The 22669-nt window shown below is 43.9% G+C and overlaps 1 protein-coding gene across 1 annotated transcript in view; it reads right to left on the bottom strand.

The window, feature by feature from the left end:
• Window positions 1–692: 692 nt before the first annotated feature.
• LOC121581006 (adenylate cyclase type 1) overlaps window positions 693–22669 on the bottom strand; it is a 79905-nt gene continuing 57928 nt past the window's right edge. Inside the window, exons 8-19 of the mRNA XM_045224802.1 lie at window positions 12902–13057; window positions 10928–11122; window positions 10664–10761; window positions 10132–10216; window positions 9547–9636; window positions 9114–9379; window positions 7058–7187; window positions 6085–6201; window positions 4917–5063; window positions 4728–4826; window positions 4339–4578; window positions 693–2082 (exon numbers count right to left, since the gene is read on the bottom strand). Coding sequence (XP_045080737.1) covers window positions 1675–2082; window positions 4339–4578; window positions 4728–4826; window positions 4917–5063; window positions 6085–6201; window positions 7058–7187; window positions 9114–9379; window positions 9547–9636; window positions 10132–10216; window positions 10664–10761; window positions 10928–11122; window positions 12902–13057 — 2031 coding nt within the window. The 3' untranslated portion in view covers window positions 693–1674. The remainder of the gene's footprint in view (window positions 2083–4338; window positions 4579–4727; window positions 4827–4916; window positions 5064–6084; window positions 6202–7057; window positions 7188–9113; window positions 9380–9546; window positions 9637–10131; window positions 10217–10663; window positions 10762–10927; window positions 11123–12901; window positions 13058–22669) is intronic.

Raw genomic sequence — 22669 nt, 5'->3', positions numbered from 1 at the left:
GCTGGTGTAACTGAGTCAAGTTTGTAGGCCTCCTTGCTTGCACACGCTTTTTCAGTTCTGCCCACACATTTTCTATAGGATTGAGGTCAGGGCTCTGTGATGGCCAATCCAATACCTTGACTTTGTTGTCCTTAAGCCATTTTGCCACAACTTGGGGTCATTGTCCATTTGGAAGACCCATTTGCGACCAAGCTTTAACTGCCTGACTGATGTCTTGAGATGTTGCTTCAATATATCCACATATTTTTCCTTCCTCATGATGCCATCTATTTTGTGAAGTGCACCAGTCCCTCCTGCAGCAAAGCACTCCCACAGCATGATGCTGCCACCCCCGTGCTTCAGGGTTGGGATGGTGTTCTTTGGCTTGCAAGCCAACCCCTTTTTCCTCCAAACATAATGATGGTCATTATGGCCAAACAGTTCTATTTTTGTTTCATCAGACCAGAGGACATTTCTCCAAAAAGTACGATCTTTGTCCCCATGTGCAGTTGCAAACCGTAGTCTAGCTTTTTTATGGCGGTTTTGGAGCAGTGGCTTCTTCCTTGCTGAGCGGCCTTTCAGGTTATGTCGATATAAACTCGTTTATGATCTGTCTGTAAACAATTGTTGGAAAAATTACTTGTGTCATGCACAAAGTAGATGTCCTAACCGACTTGCCAAAACTATAGTTTGTTAACAAGAAATTTGTGGAGTGGTTGAAAAACGAGTTTGAATGACTCCAACCTAAGTGTACGTAAACTTCCGACTTCAACTGTAGATGGCATTTGTGCTCCTGTTGTGAAGGACGATGTACTAAACCACAGGATCTTAGAGGAGCTCATTGCTTTGGTTTGCACACGACGGGGAACCAGACCAGTCAATCTATCCTAGCAGTATGAGCAGCACTATCAGTTCATATGAAGACCTTTCAAAAGCCTTTTGAGATTGAGAACTCTTTGAATGTATAAAAACATATTTGTGCTAATTCGTTTAAGATTTAAGAACACCCACATGCATACACACATATAAATATTTGTGTAGAAATACACACTTGCATGCATACCAAACGCACAGTACACAGACTGTATTTACACTGTGAAGGATGGAATGTATCCTTGGCATAATCAGAGAAGACATAGAAAAGCAGTAATAACATGATCAGTCCTCTTATAAATTTATGTGGATAATACTGGGTTGTGTGTGCATGACACCTTGTTGGGACTGTACACACACAGAGGGACGACACACTGTTACGTGGCTGTCACCCTCACTCATACTCCTGGTAATTAAGTCATCAGGAGCGTGGTGTTCCAATCCTGGAAGCTGGAATTCTTCAGTTGATTGTATGTGGTTCCAAACAGTAGCAAGTCACAACTACTGTCATAACAACTTACACAAACCCAATGAGGTCTGCAGGTTGATTGCAATTGGGATTTTATACAAATGCCACCACCCTTGGTGTGATTGTCCAATCTGATATCTATTCTGACCATCCTCAGAGCCAGGTAACTCCTGGAGGAGCATCCCTCCATTGTGCAGTGGACTGTCCCAGTATCCCAGTATCCCAGTTACCCACAGGAGACCCTGGTTCAGTCTGTAGTGGGACCCTCAGTGGATCTAGTCCTGATGGATGTTATAGCCCAGGATGCTGGAGCTCAAGTTTACAATAGTGCAGCTCTTCTTCTCTCCACCTACCTACACTGCCACTCCTCCCACATCTACCTCTGTCTCCTCTTCTTCATTCTCCTCTCCCAGAGTGGGCACGCAGCGCGAGGGCAAGCATGGTGCAGGGTGGACGTTGACACTGGGGCTAGAGCTGCTGTTACCCATGCCACCGAGGCTGACCATGCTGGCACGGACAGTGAAGCTGGCGACAGAGTTGACGCTGCCCAGTTTGGTGGGAATGCTGGCCTTACCGCAGGAGTGGGCGCGGCGGTTCAGGCTGGCAGAGCGCACCACGGAGGACGTGGGGGCGCAGCCGGTGCTGTGGACCTTGCCCTCCAGGAAGTAGGTGAGCATCTCACCCTTACCCTTCACGCTGACCTTGCCCCGGCACACCAGGTCATAGTTATCCCCCAGGATCCGGTACACATCCTCTGTTACCTTGGGGAGGGAGGGAGGGAAGGAGGAAGGAAGAGAAAGAGAGAGAGAGAGAGGTTAAACCACTGTCATACAACAAGATTTACAGTGGCTTGCGAAAGTATTCACCCCCCTTGGCACTTTTCCTATTTTGTTGCCTTACAACCTGGAATTAAAATTGATTTTTGGGGGGTTTGTATCATTTGATTTACACAACATGACTACCACTTTGAAGATCCAAAATATTTTTCCTTGTGAAACAAACAAGAAATAACACATAAAAACAGAAAACTTGAGCGGGCATAACTATTCACTCCCCCAAAGTCAAAACTTTGTAGAGCCACCTTTTGCAGCAATTACAGCTACAAGTCTCTTGGGGTATATCTCTATAAGCTTGGCACATCTAGCCACTGGGATTTTTGCCCATTCTTCAAGGCAAAACTGCTCCAGCTCTTTCAAGTTGGATGGGTTCCACTGGTGTACAGCAATCTTTAAGTCATCACATAGATTCTCAATTGGATTGAGGTCTGGGCTTTGACTAGGCCATTCCAAGACATTTAAATGTTTCCCACTGTCCTGCTGGAAGGTGAACCTCCGTCCCAGTCTCAAATCTCTGTTTTCCTTGATGGCCAAAAAGCTCAATTCTACTCTCATCTGACCAGAGTACCTTCTTCCATATGTTTGGGGAGTCTCCCACATGCCTTTTGGCGAACACCAAACGTGTTTGCTTATTTTTTACTTTAAGCAATGGCTTTTTTCTGGCTGCTCTTCCGTAAAGCCCAGCTCTGTGGAGTGTACAGCTTAAAGTGGTCCTATGGACAGATACTCCAATCTCCGCTGTGGAGCTTTGCAGCTCCTTCAGGGTTATCTTAGGTCTCTTTGTTGCCTCTCTGATTAATGCCCTCCTTGCCTGGTCCGTGAGTTTTGGTGGGCGGCCCTCTCTTGGCAGGTTTGTTGTGGTGCCATATTCTTTCAATTTTTTTATAATGGATTTAATGGTGCTCCGTGGGATGTTCAAAGTTTCTGATATTTTTTTATAACCCAACCCTGATCTGTACTTCTCCACAACTTTGTCCCTGACCTGTTTGGAGAGCTCCTTGGTCTTCATGGTGCAGCTTGCTTGGTGGTGCCCCTTGCTTAGTTGTGTTGCAGACTCTGGGGCCTTTCAGAACAGGTGTATATATACTGAGATCATATGACAGATCATGTGACACTTAGATTGCACACAGGTGGACTTTATTTAGCTAATTATGTGCCTTCTGAAGGTAATTGGTTGCACCAGATCTTATTTAGGGGCTTCATAGCAAAGGGGGTGAATACATATGCACACACCACTTTTCTGTTATTTTTTTTTTTGAATTTTTTGAAACAAGTTATTTTTTTCATTTCACTTCACCAATTTGGACTATTTTGTGTATGTCCATTACATGAAATCCAAATAAAAATCAATTTAAATTACAGGTTGTAATGCAACAAAATAGGAAAAACGCCAAGGGGGATGAATACTTTTGCAAGGCACTGTACTCTGAGCCAATCAACAGGCCTCAATCGTAACTCATAATGTAGTACAGTACACAGACACACGCACAGATCGGGCTCAACCAGTGCCCGAGCACTTGCCCTTTTGCCCTCCTATGAAAAAGTGCCCTAGCAGCTCGGTGTTTAAAAAAAAAGTAGTCTTTTAATTTTTGTTTTAATTTTAAATGTAACAAATTGCACATCAAACTATCTGATTTGATAATCTCTTAAATCTCAGAAAATACCCTCTCCCCCGCCGTCCCGCCCAAAGAGCGCACTGCTCTGACTTGCATGCGTGGCCACTGGCTGCGGGCACTAGGCGGGGAGACATGAATAGGCCAATTTGTAGGAGGCTACTTTTGAGTTGGGTCTGTCATTGGTGTCTCTCACTGTTATGGTCAAAGAATGGGGCAATCTGACTGCTTGTTAGTAAGAGGCAAATGTCAGCAGCAGAACAAACTCAAATCAAGTAAAAACTAGTTTGTTTCCGACAGCATAGCTAATTAGCTAGCATATATAGCCTACATCATAATTCGCTCTGATCAGCTGATAGCCACTCTTTTCGCCATGTCAATCATCTCATGTTCTTTCTTGGCCTAGGAGTCACTGGCACTAGCTTGCCTACAATGTGTGATGAGTGAGTGTGTTGTTGCAGGAAATATATAGGCCTATAAATGTTGACATTTTGCCTACAAAGGCAGTTGGTATGTTTTGAATTTAGAGTTATGAATTATGAAACTCTGTGCACGGCCCTAACAGTACCTGTATCTTGCCAGGGACTCCGGTGCTGTCCATGCGGCTGGCCACATTCACTGTGTTCCCCCAGATATCATACTGAGGCCTCCTGGCCCCGATCACCCCCGCCACAACTGGACCCACATTGATACCCACTCTCAAGACAAAGTCGTTGTATGACTGGTAGTTGATTTCATCCAGCACATCGAACATCTCAATAGCATAGTCTGCCACTGTGCTCAGGTGATCATAGACCGATTTTTTGTCCTATGGTGGGATTAAGGAAGTAAACAAAGATTACATTTAATTATCAGTCATTCATTGTCCTCGTTATATTCATAATTTCTTTAATTTAACGAACACAGGCAAGACCGCACCGCACACACTCACACAAACACACAAACACACACACTTGCCTTTGTTCCGATGGTGGGGACTAGACCCACAGCTGCCATATACGTGCTGCCAATGGTTTTGATCTTCTCTATGTCCTTATAGCATTCTTTATCCATGAGCTGAGGAAAAATTTGATTCACATCTATACAGTGGAGAAGCCAACAAATAATGTTCATTTCCCAGTAAACTGTAGCAGCCAACATCCTCACCTCGTCAAAATCAGCAATGATTTCATTGAGTAGTCTCAGACACTCCACTCCCATGTTGTTCCCATCCAGCTCAATGTAGAAGTCATTGAAGTTGGGAATGGAAGCAAACAGCACTCCGACTTGGGCATAGGACTGATAATACAGATCCTATAGGAAAACACATAGCCAACCTTAGTCACTAGGCCAAATAGGTATACTGTATATTGAACAAAAATATAAATGCAACATGTAAAGTGTTGGTTTCATGAGCTGAAATAAAAGATCCCAGAAATGTTCCATACGCACAGAAAGCTTATTTCTCTCAAATTTTGTGCACAGATTTGTTTACATCCCTGTTAGTGAGCATTTCTCCTTTGCCAAGATAATCCATCCACCTGACAGGTGTGGTATATCAAGAATCCCCTTTTGCTGGGGACAATAAAAGGCCACTCTAAAATGTGTAGTTTTGTCACACAACACAATGCCACAGATGTCTGAAGTTTTGAGGGAGCGTGCAATTGGCATGCTGACTGCAGGAATGTCCACCAGAGCTGTTGTCAGAGAATTGAATGTTAATTTCTATACCATAAGCCTATACAATGTCGTTTTAGAGAATTTGGCAGTACGTCCAACCGGCCTCACGACCGCAGACCATTTGTAACCACGCCAGCCCAGGACCTCCACTTTCGGCTTCTTCACCTGCGGGATTGTCTGAGATCAGCCACCCGGACAGCTGATGAAACTGAGTAGTATTTATGTCTGTAATAAAGCCCTTTCGTGGGGAAAAACTCATTCTGATTGGCTGGGCCTGGCTTCCCAGTGGGTGGACCTGGCTCCCAAGTGGGCTGCGCCCCTGACCAGTCATGTGAAATCCATAGATTTGAGCCTAATGAATTTATTTAAATTGACTGATTTCCTTATATGAACTATATCTCAGTAAAATCGTTGAAATTGTTGCATGTTGCGTTTATATTTTTTTGTTTTGTGTATAATGTGTTTTTTTATCATGTGATCAATACAAGGTACTATTAATCACACTATTGATCCTTTGAAGGAAAGGTAATATCCTTCATGAAACAATACTGTTTGTGTCTGTCTGCCTGCCTGCCTGCCTGCCTGCCTGCCTGCCTGCCTGCCTGCCTGCCTGCGTCTGTCTGTCTATCTGTCCGTCCGTCTATGTAGGACTCACCATGTTTCTGGGGTTGGACAGGAGGAAGTGTTGCGCCACATGAGCAGGAAGCAGGTTGAAGAGAATCCTCCTGTTGTCCAGCTTGACCTTCTCCATGCCATCCCTCTCCTCCTCTGCCTGACAACACACACACACACACACACACACACACACACACACACACACACACACACACACACACACACACACACACACACACAAACACAAACACACACACAACAATTTGAATAAAACCGGAACCTTATATTCACCCCACAGTACAACTCAAGCCTGCAGTTCAAAGCTCATACCACAAGGTGCCAGTATAAACTCTAAATGTACACCTGAACTGAGGCACCGTGTTAGCCTGACATTGTGGACAAGGAGCACTGGGAAGAATCAATAGTTAAAGGTCCAAACCTAAAGCCAAACCCTACTAGAGACTATAACTGTCCTACCAGCCAAGCGGCTCTATTGTACCCAACCATGTCAATATCAATGACTTGTCCTGACCTATCCTTACCAACCATGCCAATATCACCCTCTTGTCCTACCTAGTGTTGCAAAATTCCGGGAACATTCAATAAATTCCCTGGTTTTCCAGAATTCCTGGTTGGAGGATTCCGGATTTCCGTGATCCTCCAACTGGGATTTGGAGAAAACCAGGGATTTTATTGAAAGTTCCCGGAATTTTGCAACCCTTGTCCTATCATAACCAACCATGTCAATATCAGCCCCTTGTCCCATCGTAACCAACCATGTCAATATCAGCCCTGTGTCCTATCGTAACCAACCATGCCAATATCAGCCACCACCATGCTAGCAACTGCCAGCAGCTTTAACAGCCAAAAGCCTCCAAATATGACTTGGCATGGTATGCTCACAACAGAAGGCTGGAGGATGAGTAAAGCATGGTTTTCATAAGCTAGCTAGATCTATGCATAGGACAACAGCTCATACAGTCACACACACACAAAGTCACACACACACACACCTGTGTGGCCCAAAGAAAGTCCAGTCGTAGTTTGAGGTCCAGCTGTCTGGAGTGGAGGGCCAGGGCACTGGTGAACAGTAGCAGGGACAGGATGGGCTCATAGCCCTGGATCTGGAGATTAGACCCCCCACTGTGGGACAAACCAACAGAGACGTCAGCAACAATCTTCAAAAGGAAGACCAACAGAGACCCCCCCCCCCCACCAACAGAGATGTTAGCAACATAAGTCATACACAGTAGGACTGTACCACATCATTAATTAACAGGGGAAGTGGGGAGATGTGGATAGACCCCCCACTGTGGGAACAGACTAACAGTGACGTCAGCAACATAATACAGTAGGACTGTACAACATCATTAAAAAAAGGGGGAGTGGGGGACCACATAAATACTGTGGGGAGTACAACTTCACAGGGGAGATATGGAGGGACCCCCCACTTTGTGAGAACCAACTTTGATGTCAGCAACATACATTAGAACTGGACCACTACACAAATAATTAAGGGGGTGGACTGTGGATGAAACCACAAGTGAGAACCAACAGTGATATCATTTGACATTTTAGTCATTTAGCAGACGCTCTTATCCAGAGCGACATACAATTAGTGAGTGCATACATTTTTCATACTGGCCCCCCGTGTGGCCACAAACCCACAATCACAGGAAAACACGGACAGGGTGACCTAAACCAGCAGTGATATAAACACCATTCACTCAGCACAGATATAGTATTTAGGGATAATAAGGCCCCTTCAGAGAACGACAAGTAGTTTTCCATCTCAATGATATCAGAGTTTTTCAACATTATACAGTAAGCCAGGGTTCCCCAACTGGCAGCCCCCCAAGTTTTCTGAGCCAAGAAATAATACCCAAACTTATTTTTATTGTTGGACATAAAAGACTGTAAAAACAGCAGCAAACCAGTTCCAGGTGATTTTAATTTTGGAAATCTGTTCCAAAGTATTCCCACACATTATAGAGAGATACTGTATAATATATTGTATAATATACAGCATCTCCCTATCCTCGCATAATAGAGAGATGCTGCGTGGGAATACTTTGAACAGATTTCCAAAATTAAACTCACTTGGAGCTGATTTGCTGGTGTATTTACAGTGTTTTATGTCCACCAATAATGTGATCATATACAAATGTAAGCAAGGTTTGAAATTATTACGTTTTAGTCAAATATTATATATGTTTGGGCTTCTTGCAGTCAATTTGCAGCCTAAAAATGATTTGTAATTATGTTCCGGCCCCCTGACCATCTCCTCAAGAAAGAAATCGTCCCGTGGCTGAATCTAGTTGATGATTCCTGCAGTAAACCATCTGTTTGTAGCTATACAATGGGTCTGTGCTCTGAGCTGCACTAGGTCCTGGGTACTGAGTAGGAGTAGCTAACATGCTTGGCTGAATCAAGCAAAAGCATACATTGTAAGCTCAGCCTTTTGGTTTAGAGTTAATGAGCATGTACTGTGTGTCTCCTCCTCAAAGAGAGAGTTCCCATGAGAGTGCGCAAGTCGAGGACAAGCAAAGACTCCTCTCCTCCTACACATGTCCCCACAAAATGGAAATGTCCCTGTGACTGTTGTTTGTTTGTTCCCACTCCAAATCAAACCAAGAGGAAACCGTAGCTGACACTACTGTCATGTAAAATCCATCATGGCCTTAGATACGTGAGTGACAGGGGAGCATAGTGAATCTGAGGGGTATAGCTTTAGGACTGACAGTGAGAGGATGATGGGTGTATTTGTCCTTAGTTTTTTCCCCCTCACCCTCCTGTGTGTGTATCAGTGGAGGCTGCTGAGGAGAGGAAGGCTCATAATAATGGCTGGAATGGAGTGTATAGCTGGAATGGAGTGAATGGCACGGTATCAAACACGTGTTTGATACCATTCCATTTACTCCATCCCATTTACTCCATTCCGTCCTCCCCTCAGCAGCCTCCACTGGTGTGTGTGCTTGTTTATATACATAATGTTTGTGTGTCCTCTCCCTCACCCGGCGGTGTATGCGCGCCTGTGTGTATATATGTATGTTCTGTCCTCTCTCTTACCCGGCGGTGCGTCTGAATCCACTGAGCTCCAGCACAGTGACATACAGCACCCCCAGCAGTAGCAACAGGGCCATCTTTGGCATCCAGGAGACGCGCAGGAAGAGCGCCAGTGTCAGCGTGCCAACAATGCACGACAGGAAGGCGTAGCGGACACCGTCGCACGGCAGCTCTATCATGGTGCGGTTGGCATCGTCGCTCGCGTCAATGATGACAATGGAACTGTTAGAGTGGTGGGCACTGCCCCACAGCCACGGCATGCAGCCCACCTGGGAGAGAAGGAGAGGAGAGGATGGTAAAAACCCTCAAGCAGTAATTTGAAGGTTGGTTCTTTGCATATTTGATTCACATGACATTTACGTTTATGATTTCAAGTGTATTGCAATGAATATCATGAATATTGATATTTTAGTGCCATGTTGTTAACCTTACTTACCACACAGGCCTGGGCTACAGCATAGATTAAGAGCACTATGAGAACACACAGAACAGTACGGATCTGAATGGTGAGGCACCCTGGAAAACACTGAGAAACAGATTAAGGATGAAAGTGGAGGGAGAGTAGAAAAGCTTACCACACAGAATTTGAATTTGAAAAGACTCATAACTTAATTTATGTAATATTAGCTGAGGGGTTTGGGGAAGTTGGAAAAAGTCAATCTGTCAACCTCAACAAAAGCTGAAATTAATAGAGTTAGCATTGAGTTCGAAGGCAAACTGAGTGTACTGGGAAACTTTTTCTGAAGGCCATTGACATCAATTTACATATAGAATATTCTCATTATCAACTACTTATGAAAATATAATGTAATCTTTGCCGATGTCAGCAGAACATTTATATATTTGCAAAATTAACTAACTTATCACAAATTACTTATAGCTTGGGCCAAGAGTTTTTCGTGACCACTTGACCTACCCATGGAAAACTACTTACAGCTAATCAACCCTGCAGAAAAGTGAGTGAATGAATAAGTAAAATAATGTTAAATCAGTTGGACCAAGGCATCAAGTAGGCATTTACCTGTAATTTAGTGACATGCAGGTACATGATACAAACTACTAGGAAACAGATGCAGAAGACCAATAGGACCAGAACCACTGTTCCCCTGGTGACAGCAGCAGGAGAGAGGAGGAATTGGGGAAAGAGAGGAGGAGAAGAAGAGTTAGTGAGTTAGTGGACAGAGCCTGTGGAAGTCAACTCAAGGGGCAGCAGATCAAAAGGAAAAAAAAGAGAGAGATAGAGTGTATGTTGCTGTTATATATCATACAGCCAAATGAAAGAGAGAAAGAGAGCTAGAAAAATAGTGTGTTGCTGTCCGATATCATATACTAAAATGAGAGAGAGAGCGAGAGAGAGAGCGAGAGAGAGAAAGAGAGAGAGATAAAGAGAGAGCGAGAGATAAAGAGAGAGGGACAGAGAAAGAGAGAGCTACAACATGTGTTGTAGGATGATATCCTCTAATAATCTAGTACATACTGTGGTAGGATGATATCCTCTAATAATCTAGTACATACTGTGGTAGGATGATATCCTCTAATAATCTAGTACATACTGTGGTAGGATGAGAAGGTAGACAAGACCAAACAAGGCAGCTAGAATTAGAGAGAGGACCACGGCGCTGGTGAAGTACTCATCATGGAGCTGGTGGTACTGTCAGAGCAACCAGAGAGAGGGATGTCTCAGATAAAACAATTATTAAAGCATCTTATGGGTGTATTGTCTATCAAAACATCTGATTCAAAAGTAATTGTATTCCTTACGTTGCAATGTTTGCGTGTGAATGTCTGTGCATGTATGTTGTAGTATAGTTACTCACCCTCTGCTCGCGCTCAGAGCACTTATACATGAGTGTGAGAAAGTTGAGGTCAGCTGTGTCTGACTCTGTCTGCCTCGCCTCAATTAGACGACCAATGTAGCGGTTGACCCGCGTTCCCGGGCTGGCCTGGGTCACGTTAGCCGACAACGACGTCCGGTTCCGCAGCTTCTCTGGAGCCGTCCGCAGGGCCCTCCGCTGTGGCACATCATTGTGGGAAACGGAATCCTGACTTAACTACGTTCAGAGGGTTTGATACCAGCTGTTCAAAACAATGGGGCATGGAGGAAATAGATTGCTGGGCCTCTACTGTCTATTGTTGGGTATCATTGTGGGGGAGAGAGATACTTAACTAGAAACACAAAAAGGTTGTTCTAATAGTACTCCAAACTTAAAATGTCTGCAAGGGCAATCAAACAAAGTCAATCATTGTGGTTGACTTGACTTCACATTAATTGATAAGTGACATCAACATAATACATGCTCATCTTCACACAACAAACAAAACATCAATTATTTACTCTACAGTTAACATTGATTATCTGACCTAACTAAACCCCCTTTTTTTAATTGTCCCTTGGAAGCATCATTATTGTACAGTAGGCTATGTGGGGCAGCAGAGCAAAAGCAGTGATTTGACACCAGTGGGAATGAGGATGTGTCCCAAATGGCACCCTATTCCCTTCATAGTGCTCTACTTTTGACCAGTAGTGCACTATATAGGGAATAGGGTGCCATTTAGGATGTAGCCTGAGTGAGTCTTCCTGGATAAAGTAAGAAAGCCAGTGAGCTGTACAGACTGAGGCCAATCAGTGTCACAGCGTGAGAAACAGTGGGTAAGCGAGGAGCGGCTGGAGCGGCTGGAGAGAGTGGCTTCATAATGGGGACGGGGGGGCGACAGAGCGAATGAGGATGGCTGAGGAAGGTTAACAAACACACACCCCACTGACTTCATCCTCATCACCCTTCATCCTTTAACACCCCTCAGTTTCTCTCGGTTGTTTTGGAGGCGTGTGTGCATTGATTGTGCTAATTCGTGTTTCTATGGCTCTCACCCCGTTCCTCTCCCGTCTCCCTCTCGCTTTCCCTCTAGTCTCTCTCTTTAGTCTCTCCATCTCCCACTCTGCATATGACCCAATTGTTTGGAGATGTGCCACGGAGCATAGGACACTCATCACATCACACACCCACGCCTGCTCCGAGGGCACTCATCCTTTCACTCCTTCCTCGTCTCCCATCTCCCGCTCTCCCTCTCCTTCTCTCTCTGAGTCCATTTGTCATTTCCGACAGCCTGGAGAGAGTGTGTGTGTGTGGCCTGAATCTGAATATCTCATTCTGTGTCGAATATATTTCAACACTCCAATCCCCTCCCTTTTGAAAGATATGTTTACATGCTTTCATCCAGGGTTATCACGAAGCATCAGAGCTCTATGACATATTATAGAAATGTAACCACAGATATTCTTATGCCCTTTACAGAATGATTGTACTAAGTTTTATGCTTTTATCTGAAAGGTCAAGATTATTTTGGCTCTTATCCGCTGGATTATATCTCCTTTCCCACACACACCCACACAGACCTGAGTATCTGGATTTAAGTATCCTGAGCCAGAGTTGAACTGAAGCCAGACTTTAGGATTTCTTTACAGGGACAGCAGGTCAAGTAAACACACTGACAATCAGCCATATTACCAAAGGAATTGAAAGTAAACTGATGAAGGTCAACTAAGTCTGGGTGGTTGGGACACACACATTGCACATAGACACGTACACACACATGCATGCTCACACACGTACACATGTATGTACACATCTACACACATGTACTCGCATGTATACACAAACACACACTTTCTCTCTCCGTCTCTACATTCCCTTACACAACACACACAAGCATGCACAAAAACACACAAACTCACCCACACATATACAACACACACAAACATCCACACACATACAGACACTCAAAGATCTTACCTTGTCACCGTCCTCACAGTTCATGGCATTTGAGAAGGGGATCTCAGCCTTAAACATCTTCCTACAGTGCATGAGCTGCACAAGCAAGTAGCAAACTGTCTTAAACTTCATCTTTTTGGCAGGCTTTATATCCGATAGAATCAATCCTGGGAATATCTGTCAACAAACAAGCAGTGAAGGCAAGGATTAGGATACACACTATGATGCATACTTACAGGAAATGTACTGTAGATACACTTTATACGTTCACGGATAACTATGTTTCCATGTCAGATTACAGTACACAAACACATGCACACAAACACTATCTCTCCCTGTGGCGCATCTTCTCTGTCTCTTCTCTTTGATGAACTAGAGCTGTCGGCTCATCTATCAAGAGGATTAACCAAGCATGTGTCTCAAATGGCACCCTTTTTCCTATTTAGTGCACTACTTCAAAAGGAATGCTCTAAATAGAGAGCCATTTGGGACATAACCTTAGTCAAGTGTCCCACATCTAAGAGGAGGAGAGTAGAAGAGGGTTGGGGGGCTGAACGGCCCCCTGCGACAATAGTGTGACACTACTGTGAAGGTTCATTTATGGATCTACATACAGTTGAAGTCAGAAGTTTCCATACACTTTAGCCAAATACATTTAAACTCAGTTTTTTACAATTCCTGACATTTAATGCTAGTAAAAATTCCCTATTTTAGGTCAGTTAGGATCACCACTTTATTTTAAGAATGTGAAATGTCAGAATAATAGGAGAGAGAATTATTTATTTCAGCTTTTATTTATTTCATCACATACCCAGTGGGTCAGAAGTTTACATACACTCAGTTAGTATTTGGTAGCATTGCCTTTAAATTGTTTAACTTGGGTCAAACGTTTCGGGTAGCCATCCACAAGCTTCCCACAATAAGTTGGGTGAATTTTGGCCCATTCCTCCTGACAGAGCTGGTGTAACTGAGTCAGGTTTGTAGGCCTCCTTGCTCGCACACGCTTTTTCAGTTCTGCCCACAAATGTTCTATAGGATTGAGGTCAGGGCTTTGTGATGGCCACTCCAATACCTTGACTTTGTTGTCCTTGCCACAACTTTGGAAGTATGCTTGAGGTCATTGTCCATTTGGAAGACCCATTTCCGACCAAGCTTTAACTTCCTGTGGTCAGATGACGCAGATGCTAAGCTACAGGACTGTTTTGCTAGCACAGACTGGAACATGTTCCGGGATTCTTCAGATAGCATCAATAAGTGCATCGATGATGTCATCTCCACAGAGACCGTACGTACATACCCCAACCAGAAGCCATGGATTACAGGCAACATCCGCACTGAGCTAAAGGGTAGAGCTGCCGCTTTCAAGGAGCGGGACTCTAACCCGGAAGCTTATAAGAAATCCCGCTATGCCCTCCGACGAACCATCAAACAGGCAAAGAGTCAATACAGGACTAAGATTGAATCGTACTACACCGGCTCTGACACTCTTCGGATGTGGCAGGGCTTGCAAACTATTACAGACTACAAAAGGAAGCACAGCCGCGAGTTGCCCAGTGACACAAGCCTACCAGACGAGCTAAACCACTTCTATGCTCGCTTCGAGGCAAGCAACACTGAAGCATGCATGAGAGCACGCTCTCCATAGCCGATTTGAGTAAGACTTTTAAGCAGGTCAACATTCACAAGGCCGCAGGGCCAGAAGGATTACCAGGACGTGTACTCCGAGCATGTGCTGACCAACTGGCAAGTGTCTTCACTGACATTTTCAACATGTCCCTGACTGAGTCTGTAATACCGACATCTTTCAAGCAGACCACCATAGTCCCCGTGCCCAAGGACACTAAGATAACCTGCCTAAATGACTACCGACCCATAGCACTGACGTCTGTAGCCATGAAGTGCTTTGAAAGGCTGGTCAAGGCTCACATCAACACCATTATCCCAGAAACCCTAGACCCACTCCAATTTGCATACCGCCCCAACAGATCCACAGATGATGCAATCTCTATTGCACTCCACACTGCCCTTTCCCACCTGGACAAGAGGAACACCTACGTGAGAATGCTATTCATTGACTACAGCTCAGCATTCAACACCATAGTGCCCTCTAAGCTCATCACTAAGCTAAGGATCCTGGGACTAAACACCTCCCTCTGCAACTGTATCCTGGACTTCCTGATGGGCCGCCCCCAGGTGGTAAGGGTAGGTAACAACACATCTGCCACGCTGATCCTCAACACGGGGGCCCCTCAGGGGTGCGTGCTCAGTCCCCTCCTATACTCCCTGTTCAACCATGACTGCATGGCCAGGCACGACTCCAACACCATCATTAAGTTTGCCGACAATACAACAGTGGTAGGCCTGATCACCGACAACGACGAGACAGCCTATAGGGAGGAGGTCAGAGACCTGGCCGTGTGGTGCCAGGATAACAACCTCTCCCTCAACGTGACCAAGACAAAGGAGATGATTGTGGACTACAGGAAAAAAAAGAGGACTGAGCACGCCCCCATTCTCATCGACGGGGCTGTAGTGGAACAGGTTGAGAGCTTCAAGTTCCTTGGTGTCCACATCACCAACAACCTATCATGGTCCAAACACACCAAGACAGTCGTGAAGAGGGCACAACAAAGCCTATTCCCCCTCAGGAGACTCAAAAGATTTGGCATGGGTCCTCAGATCCTCAAAAAGTTATACAGCTGCACCAAAGAGAGCATCCTGACTGGTTGCATCACCGCCTGGTATGGCAACTGCTCGGCCTCCGACCGCAAGGCACTACAGAAGGTAGTGCGTACGGCCCAGTACCTCACTGGGGCCAAGCTCCCTGCCATCCAGGACCTCTATACCAGGCGGTGTCAGAGGAAGCCCCTCAAAATTGTAAAAGACTCCAGCCACCCTAGTCATAGACTGCTCTCTATGACTAGGGTGGCAAGCGGTACCGGAGCGCAAAGTCTAGGTCCAAAAGGCTTCTCAACAGCTTCTACCCCAAAGCCATAAGACTCCTGAACAGCTAATCATGGCTACCCGGACTATTTGCACTACCCCCCCACCCCCACCTCATCTTTTTACGCTGCTGCTACTCTGTTAATTATTTATGCATAGTCACTTTAACTCTACCCACATGTACATATTACCTCAACTAGCCGGTGCCCCCGCACATTGACTCTGCACCGGTACCCCCCCTGTATATAGCCTCCCTACTGTTATTTTATTTTACTTCTGCTCTTTTTTTCTCAACACTTTTTTGTTGTGGTTGTTTTATTTTACTTCTTTATTAAAAAAGAAATGCATTGTTGGTTAAGGGCTGTTAGTAAGCATTTCACGGTAATGTCTACACCTGTTGTATTCGGCGCATGTGGCAAATAAAATGTGATTTGATTTGATTTGATTTGACTGATGTCTTGAGATTTTGCTTCAATATATCCACCTAATTTTCCTTCCTCATGATGCCATCTATTTTGTGAAGTGCACCAGTCCCTCCTGCAGCAAAGCACCTCCACAGTATGATGCTGCCACCCCTGTGCTTCACGGTTGGGATGGTGTTCTTTGGCTTGCAAGGTACCCCCTTTTTCCTCCAAACATAACGATGGTCATTATGGCCAAACAGTTCTATTTTTGTTTCATCAGACCAGAGGACATTTCTCCAAAAAGTACGATCTTTGTCCCCATGTGCAGTTGCAAACTGTAGTCTGGCTTTTTTATGGTGGTTTTGAAGCAGTGGCTTCTTCCTTGCTGAGTGGCCTTTCAGGTTATGTCGATATAGGACTCGTTTTACTGTGGACATAGATACATTTGTACCTGTTTCCTCCAGCATCTTCACAAGGTCCTTTGCTGTTGTTCTGGGGTTGATTTGCACTTTTCGCACCAAAGTACGTTCATCTCTAGGAGACAGAATGCATCTCCTTCCTGAGCGGTATGACGGTTGCGTGGTCCCATGGTGTTTATACTTGCATACTATTGTTTGTACAGATGAACGTGGTACCTTCAGTCATTTGCAAATTGCTCCCAAGGATGAACCAGACTTGTGGAGGTCCACAGTTTTTTTCTGAGGTCTTGGCTGATTTCTTTTGATTTTCCCATGATGTCAAGCAAAGATGCACTCAGTTTGAAGGTAGGCCTTGAAATACATCCACAGGTACACCTCCAATTGACTCAAATTATGTCAATGAGCCTATCAGAAGCTTCTAAAGCCTTGACTTCATTTTCTGGAATTTTCCAAGCTGTTTAAAGGCACAGTCAACTTAATGTATGTAAACTTCTGACCCACTGGAACTGTGATACAGTGAATTATAAGTGAAATAATCTGTCTGTAAACAATTGTTGGAAAAATTACTTGTGTCATGCACAAAGTAGATGTCCTAACCGACTTGCCAAACCTATAGGTTGTTAACAAGAAATGTGTGGAGTGGTTGAAAAACGAGTTTTAATGACTTCAAGTGTATGTAAACTTCCGACTTCAACTGTACATAAAGCTCTTACATAATCTGAAACCTGACAGATAACAACGCAAAAAAAAATCCTACACTCATGCCTCCTTGCTTGTGGATTTATTAACCAACGTCTCGGCTAAAGAGCCTTGATTGTTTATCTTCCGTTTGTCAGCACCTCACCAGAGTGTGCATTGTTAATTTTTTTACAGCGTACCTGAGGAATAGCCAAGCAGCGGTTGATAAATACACAGGCATCAGGAAGTTAGACCTCCTCTCCAGACCTAATAAGGTCTGCAGGGTTAGAGAAGGGGAGAGCAGGAGAGGAAAGGAGATAGGCGATGATGAACTGACACGGATGTAAGACTGACATCCTCTCTCCAGCTGCTACTGGCACATCTGTTGGAGATGTGAAGACTAGAAGGGCATGGGGCGGGGGGTAATATGTGTGTGTGTGTGTGTGTGTGTGTGTGTGCTGCCACAAGCTGTTGACAAGACAGTGTCAGAGCTGAGGCCAAACATCAGGGAGACTGTAAGGGAACCTATCTGATCTGAACAACCGTGACTGAGTGACAACTCAATGAAAAACATACCCAACACTTTCTACTATACACACAGCATATTGAACATGTAGGCCTACAGTAGTACAGGAATAAAGTACTATCTTTTCACACCGATTATATCTCACCTTAAGGTGAAAACAAAAGTTAATGAGAGGTCTTTTTAAAATCTGGACTACATTTTACCAGGTAGTTCCTTCAAAATTGATTGTCTGTCCCAGGTTCTAGCAGTCAAACTACGTCTGTCCACGTACAGTATGGCCAAGATTATGTCCAGTACTATATATCCAAGTCAGTTCAAGTATGCCAGGGTTATGTCTCATACTGTATTTCCTAGTATGAATTAGTATGTCTAGTAGGCTTACTTTAAGTCCTACAGATACAGTATGTCATCACTGAACCTAAGTTAACTGCCTGGATACTATGAAACCAAATTAGCTCTACGTCCTAATGTGTCTATTCTTACTGTTCTTCACACCGTAAACACACATTTATCCCCACACACACACATACAAACACAAACACCTGTAATCCTACCCTGCTGGAAAACAAAACAGCATAGACCAGCATAAATTTCAAGCTGGTTCATGCTGGTCTATGCTGGTCAGTGCTGGTCGGATACTAGTCAAGCCTGTCTTTCCAGCATGGTCTAGCTCAGGGGTCTCAAACAGGTAGAGTAGCTCACAGCTAACCTATGAGTAACTCACCAATCAATTCGTAAAGTATACTGAACAAAAATATGAACGCAACATGCAACAATTTCAAAGATTTTACTGAGTTACAGTTCATATAAGGAAATCAGTCAATTGAAATAAATGAATTAGGCCCTAATCTATGGATTTCACATGACTGGTCAGGGGCACAGCCATAGGTGGCCAATCAGAATGAGTTTTTCCCCACAAAAGGGCTTTTTTACAGACAGAAATACTCCTCAGTTTCATCAGCTGTCCGGGTGGCTGGTCTCAGACAATCCCGCAGGTAAAGAAGCTGGATGTGGAGGTCCTGGGCTGGCGTGGTTACACGTGGTCTGCGGTTGTGAGGCCGGTTGGACGTACTACCAAATTCTCCGAAAATAGTCAGCATGCCAATTGCACGCTAAGTCTAAACTTGAAACATCTGTGGCATTGTGTTGTGTGACAAAACTGCATATTTTAGAGTGGCCTTTTATTGTCCCCAGCACAAGGTGCACCTGTGTAAAGATCATGCTGTTTAATCAGCTTCTTTAAATGCCACACCTGTCAGGTGGATGGATTATCTTGGTAAAGGAGAAATGCTCACTAACAGGGATGTAAACAAATTTGTGCACAACATTTGAGATAAATAAGCTTTTTGTGCGTATGGAACATTTCCGGGATCTTTTATTTCAGCTCATGAAACATGAGACCAACATTTTACATGTTGCGTTTACATTTTTGTTCAGTATACATAAATGTTTTCATGTGTTTCATCACAAACTGTCATAAACAGAAAAGCTCCCGGTTACTATCCAATCAAAGTCACATTGACATTATCCCACACCTGGCTAGCCACTATTGGTTTAAAAAGCCAAATGTAACATAATATATGCCCATTCATTTCCAGCAATATTTCCCTTCTGTCTGTTTGGTGTGCACGTTTGTCTACTCTGTATGTAGCCAGTTAACGATGCTAATGATAACCAAAAACCTTCAGCAAAGTAGGCTTACCTGACAGAACTATATCATGATAATTTATTTGTATCAATTGAGTGGCGATTGTTTAGCAAACTCTGCCATGACATGTGCTGCAGCAGTAGGCCTAGCAGCAGAAACAACACATTATCTTGCTAGATGCACAATTAAAGGGAAATTACTCTCAAACATCTAAATGTGTTAATTTTTTTTCCCCCAGACCTCTAGAATTGTCTTCTGATGTGATTTAAGCATTGACATGGACTCAGAACATCAATTTTCGTTGTTTATCTATTAATCATTGTAATAGTGAATAAAAAATCCTAAACCAGGGAAAATAAAACACAGAAAACCAATTTTATGGAGCCCCCTTAGAGTTGTTTATTAACCATTATTTTATCAGGTATATTAACAAAAAACACATCGCTTGTACACCAAGGACCTGGGGTTAGAGGAGAAGAGAAGAATGTGCCTATTCGAAAGCTATGCCATTTTTTAAACAGTTCAACTAACAGATTGGATTAGTTTAGAAAAATGTATGTTATTTATCTTTGTGTAGCATAAGATTAATTTATTTATCAATCAATGTACATGCAAAAACACAGATATTGAAATGAACAATTTAAAAAATCCAACTGCAATAGAGCATGCTGGGAAATATGATAATGATGGGCGTAGTTTTGCAGACCAGCAAAATTCGTATTACTTGGGTGCCAACCTCACTTGGGATTTGAACTCTCAACCTCTCGGTTGCCAGCAACCTGAATTTCCTGCTACACCACTGGATCTGTGGGTATGACAAAGATTGTTAAAAGATTAGAACCAATAGACATTCTGTAATTTGTCCCTGTAGGGCAGAGATCATCAACTAGATTCAGCCGTGGGCCGATGCTTTTTTGAGTGGATGGTCAGCGGGCCAGAACATAATTACAAATAATTTGTAGACTGCAAATTGACCGCAAGAAACAGATATAATATTTGACTAAAACATAATTATTTCAAACCTTGCTTACATTTGTATATGATCACATACTCTATACATGCGTGGGAATACTTTGGAACAGAGTTCCAAAATTAAAATCACTTGGAGCTGATTTGCTGGTGTCTCTTATGTCCAACAATCAAAAAATGAAATACAAATACAAATTTGCTCAGAAAACTTGAGGGGCCAAATAAAATCACCCACGGGCCAAATTCGGCTCGCATACAGCCAGTTGGGGAACCCTGCTGTAGAAGAACCCTTTGAGTTCCATTTAGAACCCTCTCTTGAAGAACCCTCTAGTTCCAGGTAGAACCAATGACAGGTTCTACAGTTATACTTATAAGATACTTCAGATGTGCTTATTGCACACACTGTTCAAAATGACCTGTAATTTGACAGTAAGTCACTAGCTACTGAGTTGCAGTAGAAATACAATATTTTTACAGTTAAATTAAGGTCTTATTGTTGTTTGTAACTTATTTTGTACATAATGTTGCTGCTACCGTCTCTTATGACCGAAAAGAGCTTCTGGACATCAGAACAGCAATTACTCACCTTGAACTGGACGAAAAAATTTTCTTTAATGAGTTGGACGAGAGGGATTTGCTCCAGACACCTGACAGGGCCCTCATCCCTGTCATTCGCAGTAGAAAGAATAGGAGATTTCGCGGAAGGAGATCGGGGTGCTTGGTAAGGAGCTGGTGACGAATGGCTAATCTGCCTCTGCCATCGATACTATTGGCCAACTTACAATCGCTTGGACGAACTACAGTCACATATTTCCTAAAAACAGGACATTCAAAACTGTAATATCTTATGTTTCACCGAGTCGTGGCTGAACGAAGACATGAATAACATACAGCTGGCGGGTTATACACTGTATCGGCAGGATAGAACAGCAGCCTCTGGTAAGACAAGGGATGGCGGTCTGTGTATATTTGTAAACAACAGCTGGTGCACGATATCTAAGGAAGTCTCAAGGTTTTGCTCGCCTGAGGTAGAGTATCTCATGATAAGCTGTAGACCACAATATCTACCTAAAGAGTTTTCATCTATATTCTTCGTAGCTGTCTATTTACCACCACAAACCGATGATGGCACTAAGACCGCACTCATGAACTGTATATGGCCATAAGCAAACAGGAAAACGCTCATCCAGAGGTGGCGCTCCTAGTGGCCGGGACTTTAATGCAGGGAAAATGAAATCAGTTTTACCTTATTTCTACCAGCATGTTAAATGTGCAACCAGAGGGAAAAAAAACTCTAGACCACCTTTACTCCACACACAGAGACGCAAACAAAGCTCTCCCTCGCCCTCCATTTGGAAAATCTGACCATAATTCTATCCTCCTGATTCCTGCTTACAAGCAAAAACTAAAGCAGGAAACACCAGTGACTCGGTCAATAAAAAAGTGGTCAGATGAAGAAGATGCTAAGCTACAGGACTGTTTTGCTAGCACAGACTGGAATATGTTCCAGGATTCTTCCGATGGCATTGAGGAGTACAGCACATCAGTCACTGGCTTCATCAATAAGTGCATCGATGATGTCGCCCCCACAGTGACCGTACGTACATACCCCAACCAGAAGCCATGGATTACAGGCAACATCCGCACTGAGCTAAAGGGTAGAGCTGCCGCTTTCAAGGAGCGGGACTCTAACCTGGAAGCTTATAAGAAATCCCGCTATGCCCTCCGACGAACAATCAAACAGGCAAAGTGTCAATACAGGACTAAGATCGAATCGTACTACACCGGCTCCGACACTCGTCGGATGTGGCAGGGCTTGCAAACTATTACAGACTACAAAGGGAAGCACAGCCACGAGGTGCCCAGTGACACGAGCCTACCAGACAAGCTAAATTACTTTTATGCTCGCTTCGAGGCAAGTAACACTGAAACATGCCTGAGAGCATCAGCTGTTCTGGATGACTGTGTGATCATGCTCTACATAGCCGATGTGAGTAAGACCTTTAAACAGGTTAACATTCACAAGTCCGCAGGGCCAGACGGATTACCAGGATGTGTACTCCGAGCACGCGCTGACCAACTGGCAAGTGTCTTCACTGACATTTTCAACCTCTCCCTGTCTGAGTCTGTAATACCAACATGTTTCAAGCAGACCACCATAGTCTCTGTGTCCAAGAACACTAAGGTAACCTGCCTAAATGA

The sequence above is a fragment of the Coregonus clupeaformis genome, chromosome 14 (assembly GCF_020615455.1).
Source record: "Coregonus clupeaformis isolate EN_2021a chromosome 14, ASM2061545v1, whole genome shotgun sequence".
Lineage (NCBI taxonomy): Eukaryota > Metazoa > Chordata > Actinopteri > Salmoniformes > Salmonidae > Coregonus > Coregonus clupeaformis.
The sequence above is the reverse complement of the archived record's forward strand: the minus strand, read 5'-3'. Positions and strand labels throughout refer to the sequence as shown.